The sequence below is a fragment of the Tachypleus tridentatus genome, chromosome 1, assembly GCF_004210375.1.
Source record: "Tachypleus tridentatus isolate NWPU-2018 chromosome 1, ASM421037v1, whole genome shotgun sequence".
NCBI lineage: Eukaryota > Metazoa > Arthropoda > Merostomata > Xiphosura > Limulidae > Tachypleus > Tachypleus tridentatus.
Genome location: NC_134825.1, coordinates 65,768,289 through 65,781,220, shown reverse-complemented (window position 1 = coordinate 65,781,220; position 12,932 = coordinate 65,768,289). Strand labels below are relative to the sequence as shown.

The 12,932-nt window shown below is 32.8% G+C and overlaps 1 protein-coding gene across 2 annotated transcripts in view; it reads right to left on the bottom strand.

The window, feature by feature from the left end:
- LOC143250794 (pleckstrin homology domain-containing family M member 2-like) overlaps nt 1-12,932 on the bottom strand; it is a 76,167-nt gene that overhangs the window by 11,597 nt on the left and 51,638 nt on the right. For both annotated transcript variants that reach the window (XM_076501806.1, XM_076501797.1), the window contains exons 11-13: nt 10,988-11,163; nt 3,855-3,920; nt 2,447-2,612 (exon numbers count right to left, since the gene is read on the bottom strand). In XM_076501806.1, coding sequence (XP_076357921.1) covers nt 2,447-2,612; nt 3,855-3,920; nt 10,988-11,163 — 408 coding nt within the window. The remainder of the gene's footprint in view (nt 1-2,446; nt 2,613-3,854; nt 3,921-10,987; nt 11,164-12,932) is intronic.

Sequence of the window (12,932 nt, the reverse complement as noted above, 5' to 3'; positions counted from 1 at the left end):
ACAGTAAAACAGCACAAAATCTAGATCGTTAGTCCCAAAACATTTGACAGTTCTTACTAGATACATAGCCCCCTAAGCTCAAAATACTGTACATTTCCTACTTGTAAAACAAAATACTGAAGCAAGTGCTTTGAGAAAGAGTAAATCACTATGTATTGTTGTTGATTGTTCAGTATACTCACAACCACACAAACACAAATATATACTCTTCAAAACAAGAAATGCAAAAGGATATTTTTGTTATTTTAAAGAGAAATATATGTAATAACGTTACAAGCTCAGAGTATGTGATGTTACACATGTTAAGGCACTGATTGTCAGACCAAAATGACAATAAAAGTTGTGCACTTTGAAAACGGAGGAAAACATCGGATTTTTCGCCAAAACGCATGCGTGTCCAATAAATTTGTTTGAGAGATCTGCATGTTCTGCAAGTGCAACATGTGCAAAATCCCTATAAAAGTGACGGGTTCTCGGTTTCCATAGCTCAGTGTTAAGCCACCGACACGCAATTTAGTTACACCAAGACTGACTGAAGCACAACTCAACAACGCCATTGGTTGCTTGGAAGCAGGCAAATCTCGATCAGATGTTGCCAGAGCTGTGAATGTCCACCCAAGCACCATCACAAGGCTATGGAATCGTCACCAACAACATGGATCAACTCGTGACCGTCTATGACCTGGCAGACCTCGTGTGACCATGCCCGCACAAGATCGCAACATCCGGTTACGTCACCTTCGGGATAAGACCACCACTGCGACGTCTACTGCCTCAATGATACCAGGGCTGCATAGGATTTCTGATCAGACCGTACGCAACCGTCTACGAGATGCAGGAATCTGACTTCAACGTCCAGTCAGAGGCGTCATCCTCACCCAGCAACATCGTCAAGCACGACTGCAGTGGACTCGGGCACATCGGGTATGGCCTCATCGACGATGGAGGCTTGTTTGGTTCAGCGATGAATCATGTTTTATGCTTCGTAGGCAGAATGGAAGGACCCGTGTTTACCGTTGTCGAGGTGAACGTTTTGCAGCAAACTGTGTGTAGGATGTTGACAGATTTGGTGGTGGCAGCGTTATGATGTGGGCTGCCATCGCCTACAATGCCAGAACAGACCTTTTGCACATTTGAGGGAATCTTACGGCTCAATGATACGTCGACGAGATTCTTAGGCCCCATGTGCAACCCATCATGGTGAACGTCGAGGACGTTTTTCAACATGAAAACGCCCATCCTCACACAGCCCGACTCACCACTGTCTTCTTGAGACACCACAACATCAACGTTCTTCCCTGGCCCTCCAGATCACCAGATTTAAACCCCATCGAACATCTTTGGGACGAATTGGACCGACGTCTACAACGGTGACAACCTCAACCGCAGACTCTACCTCAGCTTGCAGCAGCTTTGCAGGCTGAGTGGACAGCCATTCCACAGGATGTGATTCGACATCTCATCGCTTCCATGGGCAGGAGATGCCAAGCAGTTATTGATGCTCATGGGGGCATACTCGTTATTGACGTTGAGTGACGTTAAACTTCAACTGGTGAGCGTGGACTTTGCCTTTGCAGACTTTGGATGTTCAGCAGTGAACGTGCAAAGTTTCACACATGTCATACAGAACTACCCAGAATAAACTTGTTAACAATTTGTCTCATATTTTGCCTTTTGCATTTCTTTTTTTTGAAGAGTATATAATCAAACAAACCTGTTTCTATGCTGCTACTATTAACAAAAAGGCATTAATCAGCATAAATATGAATGAATTATTGCAGAAAATGTCTATATTAGTAACCTTTTTAACCTGTTGACTGCCAAGTACTTCAGCTGCTATGGCAGCTCCTCTGCTGGGTATTTTTCCAGCAAAATTGAGTAATTTTTAAAACAAAGGAAATAAGCAACAAATACTATTTTTTTCTAAGCCAAACACAAAATAAAGAAATATGTACAAAACATGAAACAATAACTTGTCTGTGGCACTGTTTTACCGATCGGCTTGGACGAATTATCTCGTCTACAGCACTGAACAGGTTAAACAGCATACTTATGACTTCAAATGATTTCTACCATCAACAGAAGGACATAATTATTATATGCTATATTTTGATATATTTAATACATTCTGACAATAGGCATTAACCTTTATATCATATCAGCAGCATACAAACTTACAGCAGACTGCAGTGTATAAATACTACACAAAACTAAACAGAAAACAAGTACAGAACAAATTCTTAAAAACACTATACAAAAAGGAAGCTAAAAAATATCTAATTTGTTAATTATTAAGAGTGTAATCAAATACGCATCTTAACTTTTTACATAAAATGGAAATAATTCACACCCGATAATTATGAACTTGGATTAACAAATGAAAAAATTCTTATTCTAATTAGAACTTTAAATAAAAGACATCACTCCATGCACAATGTTAGCATACACGATCTGCTTGAGAAACTGTGTAAATCAAGTCCTGCAACCAATCACTTGTTTCAATATCATTAGATGCTGCCATCTGAAGTGAGTCCCAGTCTGGAAGGATAATTTCAAATGAATGAGGTCTGTCTTCTAGGGGGAGTCTCCTACAACCACCACAATGGGGAACCCTATATGTTTACAAATATGGTATTTAGCTCTAATTACTACAGAAACCTGCATACAAACAATTACCAAATCATCAAACTGGTTTAGCTTTTACCCTCTTGTATCATATCAAGTGAAAATAAAAATAACCATAAAGCTTCAATTCTTACTTTTTAGTTTAATTTATTAAAGCTGGTGCACTCTACCAGTTTTTCTGTATTCACAAAGTTACCTCAATAACTATATATATATGTATAAACCATACTTCAAGGTGGTGTCAGTTCAAAATGAATATGTACAACAAAAGTAAAATTAAAGCCTTTCCTTTTTTATTTACCAAACAGTTCTTTATTTAACTGGTGTAGAAGCTGGTCTTCACTGTAAACATTAGTCATGAATAACTGTTGACCCATCTCAACATTTAAATATGTTATCAGAAGGCATATAGTTATGTATTTTTTTTGCCAATTTAAGTACAAAGTACAAGTCATCTTGCAACTGTGTTTCCATAGAGCAAATATGTTTACTTTGACATATTTGTGCCATGCTAAGTTCTATTAAGTTCTATTTATAATATCAACAACTGTGAAAGCTTTAGTCATAAACTTAAAAGATTAAATGAAAAAGTTTGAATGATGATGTAAGGCTGATTTATAACGTCACTGTTTTGTGATATATTTATTGCATTAAATTTTTAGGCATCCCCTATGTTAGGCTATCATTTAAGTTTCTCAGGCAGCCTCCAAATACAATAACAATGGAAGTGGTTTCAACCTGCCCTATTACTGCCATAATTAAGTTATACAATTATTTGTTTTTTCTACAATGTTAAAACACTCATTCCAGGATGAGACCTTCTGTATCCCAATAAAATAATTTGTGGAAAAACCAGATAATTTGAGTTGAGCTACAACCTGATAAGAACACAGAGCTATACTGTTTTATGCTATAGACACATTTAGCTGTTATATATATATGTATGTATATATATAAAATTCTGATTTTTCAAAACCTGGTATTTAGATTCTATGCTTAGCATTGTATACATACATATATATGTATATATATATATATATATATATATATATATAATATCAAATATAAAAATATTTTTTCAGAAAATATGAAGACACTGGTTTTATAACAAACAACATTAGGACAAATAAAATAATAAAAAAGATCAAAAGTGGTATATGTATATATATACATTTATTTATCCACAGTATTTATGATGCTAGAAATTAACTCAACATTTCATTTCATACCTCAAATGTATAAAAAACTTTGGTTCTTTCACTTCCTCATGCTCAAAGCAGTAGAGAACACCAGCTCTTAAAAAAAAAAAAAAAAAAAGAGAGCAATTGAAACCATAGGAAATGGAGATTTTAAAGCCACAATGGATAAATTAAAAGGAATGATAAAAAACATCTGCATCAAACTTGACTCTTAGAACAATTTACATTGCTATTTGTTTTCAACACTTTCTTAAACTTAGCATTTAAACCATATTTTTAAAATAAAATATTATTTAAATAATAAATATATCATCCAGACCAATGACTTTCCTACCCTTTATTTTGTAAAGTCATACAGTATTATATAATCAGAACAAAGTGCAATTAGAAAGAGATTTAACCATATGAGGACACACCATCTACCAAACATATCAGTTTTACAATTATATTAAATATACTTAAATCTAAATGTTCAACTTGTCAGAACTATAATGAAGGTGATATAAAGAGAAAGACTAAACATGCACAAGAATGATCAGCTCATATCTAATGCACTCACTGAGAATATAGAAGATTAACAGTAAATCCTACAGTTTAATTACACAATACCTTTTAATTCATGAGTTAAACAACCACTTTTCTATTAATTGTAGAATAACACTTTCTAATTCTTAACATGAAAAAAATCACTGCTGTTCTATCTGTTAACCCTTTTGCAACAGGTCAGAGTTCAAAGGCCATGCCACTGCATTTGTTGACTTGCATTCAAAATTTTATTACACTACTATTTTATGAATTAATGTCAATAATTTTGAAATCAAATTGTATATAATAATTCAAATTTTAATATTATATATGACATTATATATTTCTTAACTTAAAAGTAAATATTAAAAAACACATCCAAACAAAGATTTTAGCAAGTTACGTTGTATGCTGAATGCACCATTGTTTAAAAATCAGATGTTTGTGATGTCAAAACATTAAGTCTATAGTTTTGTATGAATTTTGAACTCAAATTACCAATAATATAAAGTTAGAATATAAAATAATAACCTCATATTTTTATTTTGCTGAAATATGGTTTATGTACTGAATCATACACAGTGGTTCCATTCAACTCTTTCCATTTTTTACGTGTGAATAACAATCAACAGCTTAAAATGTCCCCAGAGTGGTTTTCTCAGCCACTTTAGTTTTTGAAAATGCTACAATGTTCTTTCGATCCAAGATTTCGGTGAGGTAGGTGTTGTATTTAGTTTGCTTGAACTTTCATATTTTTCAAAATCTAAATAAATCTTAGTTACTAAGCTTAATAAATATAGTGGAATTCTATGGTATCATTGTAGTTATTTATGATTTTTTGGTTATTCTTCTGCATATATGCAACCTAAAAAAATTTTAAATCCTCCATATGCAAAATTTTAAATGGTTCAGCAATCTATATGCAGCAGCAACTGAGTACAAAGGTTGTAGTGAGAAAAGATAACTGTTTGCTTTACTTCTTGATTCATTGTTCTATATTTTAAGAAAAATAGGTTTAATAATTTATTTCTAAATAGTAATAATCTATATACATATATATAATGCACAATGATTGAAATGTGACTGTATATTACAAAATACTAGTCCACTAAAACTGAGAAGACTAAAGGTCAGTTTTATATTACTGGGTATGTAACTTAATTGCACGTGCACTGTATCAGTGCAAGTTATGTGATGTTAGCTTGGGATGACTGGAAGGTCAATATAATAAATATGCATGTTAATGTGTAGAGTTATGAGACTAAGCTACTTAAACTAAACATTTGTATTTTCATGTTGTAATATGTAGTCATTCTAGCATGAAAATAGAATAATTTATACTTTTTCCTAATTTTGTTTTTGATGGTTACAAGGTTTGTCAAATGACAGACCTCACATAGAGTATAGAAAATAACAAAATATAAAGTCTTACTGAAAACAAATGTTTTAAATACACTTAGGAATTTAAAGTTTATGCAAACAATATTTGAGATTTTTGGGATGAAGAAAAGCTTTTTAATCACATCATGAAATCAGTTTGCACTCAGAATACTAACAAAAAAGTCTATTTTCACAAAAAATCTTTAGTAAAAACATTTTGTTAAAATATGCGAATTTTTTTATATGAAAGACTTATAACCTTCACTAAAAATCAACCAAGTTTTGTGACAATACACATGCTATATCAAAAGTTATAGTGCAAATAGTTAATTTGTGCAAACATATGGAAGAACTTGTATACATTATACTGAGCCATCGTGAAAGAGTTAAGAAATATTATGCCAAAGGTTTGGTAGTAACATTTTTTTTTTAAATTCAGTAAGTGTGTAACAAATTCACCTTACACCACACACACACAGAAGTGACCAGATTAGAAACTTTATGCATTGCATATGTCCTTTTAAATTGTTTATGCAGACTTTCAGCAAGTTCAAGAAATTAGTAAACACTGTAACTGTTATATGATCTCAGTTTTTTATTTCTTAAAACTGGGACCACTTTCTTAAAATAGTATTTGCTATTCAAATTTTCCTATTCTTGAAAAACTAGGAAAATGCTTAAAATACTTGTGCAATCAACATTTACAAGCACACAACATAAAACTTTTACACACTGCAATGGTCCCTAGAAGTTATAATTTTCCTACATCAAAAGCTATTTCCAATAGGCACTCACATCTTTACACATAAATAACCATTCTTGTTCAGTGCTGCCCTCCATATGCAAAAACATTTTGTTATGCATGCCACAAGCCTTGCATCTCCCCTCCATTGAAACTGACTGATTCAAATTCATTTCTCTTGCAAATCATTGTGTCAACCCACCACCAATAGGAGTGCCACATCCTCCTAGGATGCATGTGGCTCCCTCTATTTAATTTTACTGAACTCTCCCTTCAAGTTTTGGCAGAAGATGAAAGTACTAGTTTTCAGTGAGGTTAAAAGTTGAGAAGTGTGAAAAGAGATAAGTACCTATTGGAAATGTACATTCAGTGTAGGTAAATGATTACTTCTGATACAGTACATTACCTCTCCTCATATAAACAGCTGGAACCCCACACTGAATAAGTGGAGGGACTGGTGTGATGGAAAGAAAGATGTATCCTCCAAAAGCATTCAAAGAGCACTTCCTAAGATGAGATAGATTTTACGATCTGATGTGGGGAACAGATAACTTGTGAAACAGGTATACATTTTTGCCCATCACAGAAAGATGTTGCAAATATGGGTGAAAAACAGAAAGGCTCATCCAACTGGGAGGGAACCATAGCCAGAAAATGATCAAAATCATGTTATCTTTATGAAACTCAATCCCAGAAATTTATAAAAAGTGAGTAAAATGAAATCTATATCTTCCTAGGTGTAGAGTGACTAGGGTGTGAGTAATAGTATGTGAAGAGTCAATTATCGAATGAAAAAAATAGCTACATAACATAAACATGCTCCATCAAAACTGCAACTGATTGGAATCACTCCTGCTTGTTAATGTTCTTAAATAAGAAACACTGAAAGATAGCAGAAAGGAAACAACTTTAATAATCCATTGTAACTCACAATACTGATGGAGTATAAATGAGGAAGGAATATAGACATCTGCAATAGATGTGTGAGGACTTATGTTGATTGGTTTTAGTCTAAATCTAAAATCGAGTCACTGGGACCAACTTCCATATGGGAATTGGATGAGAAATCCCAACCAAAGGAGAGAATGAAATTTGGATATCTCACTCCCATTCTATTTAATATTTCATACTGAAGGATATAGCACTATTTACACCAACAGAGAACCACTGTCCTACTCTGAAATGAATGGTTTTATAATAATTTCTGTATTTTGTTTGTATTTTATTAACCTATTCAGGAGAATGTATTCATGGCCTATCGCCAAGCAGCTTGGAACTGGAAAGTAGTAAAGACTCTCAAGTGCTGCTAGATGAAGAGGTGGGTAAAACATGGTGTAGAATCTTAAAAAACAACAACATCCAACACAGTTTTAAAAACCCTATTTTTAAAAGCAGACCATACTGTTTTATTCAACAAAAGGCATGGCAGGGATGGACAGTTATTTCTCTCTGCTTTGCTCTTATAATCCATAAGTGAGTATGGTCTAGCACAGGCAAATTTATGAAGAATTTTATTGTGAAGATAAACATAAGCAATCTTGAGGAAAACTCCATCTCTGCAGTGTAAATTGTGTGGGCATGGAATTATAACATACAAGTTAACATGGCATGACAATGTGGATTTGAACAGCTAAAGAATATCTGGTCAGGCACCACTCACTACAGAGTAGGAACCAAACATTGAATGATAACAAAAGGGAAATGTCCTCTGAAAAGGAAAATAAGAAAAAAACTTACCCAGTCAAAGTCTCATTGAATTCTGATATTCTAGAATGGTTATAGGCAGAAGAGAACCCAAAGAGGAAGAGTACCATGATCCAATGCAAATAGTGAGAGACAAACATATCATGGGCAGTTCACATGCCTGATTGAAGTACCTCCAAAGGACAATGAAGAGGAAACACCATTGAAAAGGTAACTGGATGAGAAGTGACTAGGAAAAAGTATGGGAAAAAAATGATAAAGAAAAAGCAGCTAATCCAATAAAGAGCCAAACCTAACTAATGAAAGAAGAAGGAGAAAGAACACAAATAGAGGACAGATGCCAAGAAAGAAAAAGGAAAGAGTGAACACCACAGAAAAAAGTCATGCAGGCAATACATAACAGAGAAAAGATGCACAGGATTATCTGGATCACAACTAAGATAAAGGTGCATAGGTGTGGAACAATAGGAAGGGAAAATAGCTAAATCAAGGAATTATCCCTAAAAGCTGCCAAAGTAAGAGTGAGATAAAACAATCCTGAGAAAGAATTAGAATTGTTGAAGGATAATGAGTACATAAAATGTCATTGAAAAATAAACAAACCACTTAAGTCCATAGGCAAATAGGAGAAGGAAGGAAAATATAAGGAAGATGAAACAAGGAGCACCAGAAGAGTGGTTTGAATGTAGGCAAAGTGAGGTAGTGCAGGACCACGCTAATATCCACATCCCAAAGGGCAACTCACGAGGGCTAAAATAAGTAACCAATGAATAAAAGTCAGACTGGATCATAACTAGACAATTTCTGGCCAGATGGAGAAAAAGAAACAAAATACGACCTACAGTGAGAAGTTCAAAGACACTGATAGCATAAGACATCTCAGCTACAGACCAAAAACCCCAAATCTTCCAGTTGATCAATTCACATACCCCATCCTCGAAGGGATGCATCTATGAAATGTTTAAACCAGATGATGAAGAGGTCACAGGATAGCCTGCTAACATGTTGGTCACATCTAACCACCAACACCAACTGACTACAGGAGTAGAAGGATAGATGAAATCTGACAAAGGATCCCTGTGAAATTCCAAGTGGTTGTGAAAAGCCCATGAAAGAGTAAACATATGATCTTACCTAAGGGACTAAAGCTACCATGGAAGAACATCCCCAAAAGTGACAGAACTTCATGAGCTATAATAAAAACTGATACCTCATTGAATAGAGTCAAAGAGGAGAATGGCAGGCCCAACTGAGATGTATGTAGAAAAAGAAAAACATCTAAATGTACAAAACATTGGATAGGTTGCAGTGAGGACATCTCCAACTTGATCAACAGCCCATTAAAGCTGCTTATGGGAGCAGATAATAAGGGTAACATCTGTTTGGATCAAGAGATCAGTAGCCAGTCAACCAAAGAATGAGGGAAGCACAATCTGAAACCATGTAAGGTTGAAGCAAGTTCAAAAGGCAGTGTGAGAAAACACAAGGTGGAGAATAAACTGAAGAGAGGGCTGTGAGTAACAAAATATTGGGATATGCCTATGAATGTTGAATAAAACAATGAGATGAGAAACCCCAAAAGAAAGTACAAGAATGGACAGATAAAGATCAAGACAGGAAATGGACATTAGCATATCTTTAGTCCAACTGCAAGAAACATGCAACCAAAGAAGAATGGATCAAGTGTTGATGCACAGATTATAAACAAGATTTAAAAGTCATAGATGTGTCATCAAAAACATGTAACCAAACTAAAATATAAAAATTCTGAAACAAACAGAGGCAGAAAAAGCACCCAGGACAAAGTTACATCCCTACCCAGCAAATCCCAACTACAGTGAAATCATGTGCAAACCGAGAGTTGAAGACAACAAAAAAGCCAGCAAAGAGAAAATACAGAATCAGAGAAAAACAAAGAATTGGACAGAACATAACATACATGAGAAGTCACACAGAATAATTCTGTATTAGGCCAAGCTAATTTTGCAGGAGAGGTAGGGAAAAACACTGTAAAATCCTGGGGTTGTAAAAAATCTATCAAATCTTGAATGGCCCAAACACATTTTGGTTTGTTCAGGATGATCAGTTGTTTATCCATATAATGATCAATCTCACAATGGATAATAACAGAAAAAAGATTAAGAAATTAAGTCTTCTTCAATGTAAAGAAACTAAACTACAATTAAAAAATCCCACTTTGGCAAATAAACTATTAAAATCATGACTCACATGAAGAGCACCAAAAGACAAAACATCTGAATGTGAATACTGCAAAACAAGAAGCGACAATGAGGTACAACTGAACAGAGGGAACCACATGCATCATGAGAGTATGTGCACACTCTTATTGGTGGAATGTTGATGCATGATGATTTGCATGACAGATGCATTGGAATCAGTCAATTCCAATGAAGGAGAGATAAAAACCTTGTGGCATGAGTAAAAATTATAAAGGGTAGAAATGAATAGGAATGGTTATTTTTCTGAGTAGAGGTCATCAGAATAAAGGTTTTATATAATGTATGTAAACAGCTGATTGTTCATTTATTTTAATCAGTTTTTAGACAAGTATCTTGAATGTTTAGCTTCATTACCAAAAATATGCTTTGACAAAATTTAAAATTCATATATCTAAGCTAAAAATTTTAACATCTAATTGAAAGTTTTATTTCATCTTTCTAGTGATTATCTTATTTTCTGAAAGTTATTTTCAATAACTTTGCTAGATAAAATTGTGATTACATATGTATTTGTCATGTACAAATTAGTTTTATTAATTATTTGTAGTACACAAACTGCTTCTAGGTCATACTTAAGAAGAAAATAAGCTGGTTTCCAGGGGTTAGAGCTCCCATCTCTACCCTTTTTTGTTCGATACATGAGAAAGCCACTTCTCTTTGGACCACCTGGAGTTGAGGATGGTGAAGGACTATTCTTGTGATTATCCCAGAATACAAGGACATAATGATGAACCTCAAATTCAGATGTCTTGAGAGAAATTAAATTATAGTTAATAGCAACATAAAAAAAATATTGAAAGGCTCAGTATAATAGAAGAAATTTTATCAACATAAATAATATACACCACTAGCATGAAAATAATCATATATGTGAGAAAACTTACACTATAATCATACACTTTAAAAACTTTTATTTCTAAAGAAAAATAAAACAGTTACCTTAGTCACTCCCGTAACTTTTTAGAGGTTATTATAAATATAAGATGTATGTAGATATTCTTTAAAAAAAACACTGAAGTGATCATTAGCTTAAACAATCAAAACTGTAAAGTAATATTTAATATTTAACAATATATTACATTTCTGATATCATATGAAATAATTTTCTATCTTTTATTTATATTTAACATCAAACACTCCTGAGAAAATGAGAAATATGAAATTTTCCCACTTTTCGCTCTGAGGTTATATTAGATATGTCAATCAATACTGCAGAAAACTGGATCTTTTCAGATCTCAATATGGCATTAGCAACCACCCTAACAAAATGTTGGGTTAATTTTCACCCAAACTTTCAGTCTTTAACTGCAGAAAACAAGTTACAAAACCCACATGTAGGTAATACATTTCTTTTTTATTTATGCACTTTTTCCATTTATTAATGTAAAAGTAACATTTTAAATTAGAAACCTATTAGGTTGCTATAAAAAGAAACAAATGAAAAAAATGTTTCAGCAATATATGCAAGAAGCTCATGTATTATATAATACAATACTGTAAGTTGAGCTATGTATCTGTGGGTGACATCAAGCTTCTTGTATGTTTAGTAGTTAGACATGGCTTATCTAACTGTGGGTGACATCAAGTTTCTTGTATATTTAGTAGTTAAACACGGCTTAAAGGCTAATAAAACAATAAAGTTAAATAAAATCTGATGTAAAACATTATGAGCTTAAAGCTGGTAAGAATAAACAATTGTAATTTTTTGCTACAATCTGCAGTCATTATGACTTTAGATTTTGTTTCTGTTTTGTAGTGATTTATAGGATTGGTCAAATGGATCAAGCCTATATATTGTTAAGGTAAAGAAAATAAAAAATAAAATATAAAGTTCTAAAAAAAATAAACTATTGATATTCATTTGGGAAGAATTAAGGGTCATGTAATTAAAACTTGAAAACTGTAACTTAACAAAGAGTATTTTTAATCTTAACATGAGTATCACCTTGCACTCAGACTTGTCAAAGTCTATGACTATAAATTCACAGTCAATTCTTTATTAAAAAAAATAAACAAAAACTGATTTTTTTGTGTACAAAAAGACTTGTAATGTTTACTAAGAGCTTATGAAATTTCATGAAGATACAGTTAATACATTAAAAATTATAGTATGTACAGTTTTATTGTTACATGGTAGTTGAAAGATTTGTCAAAATGATTAAGCCCATATAGAGAGGGTTAAATTAAATTACTTATGAAAAAAATAGTGAAAACTTAATGGCTAAACATGTTTAGATAGTCATTAAAACCACAATTAAATTTTTCAAGACCATATAGAACATTATCTGCAACACTTTATTGTTTTCATTTGGTTGTTAATAAGATTTCTGTTTTAAAGATGTTTTGTTTAATTATATTTTCTTATAACTATATGTTAAATAATGATTAAGTTTACCAAAACAATCGATTTCACATACTATTAAAACATCAACATTTTCATTATTTCTATTTTTTAATGTAAAATATATGAAATAATAAATAACATTTTGTAGATTTTTGATTTTTTAAAGAACTTGA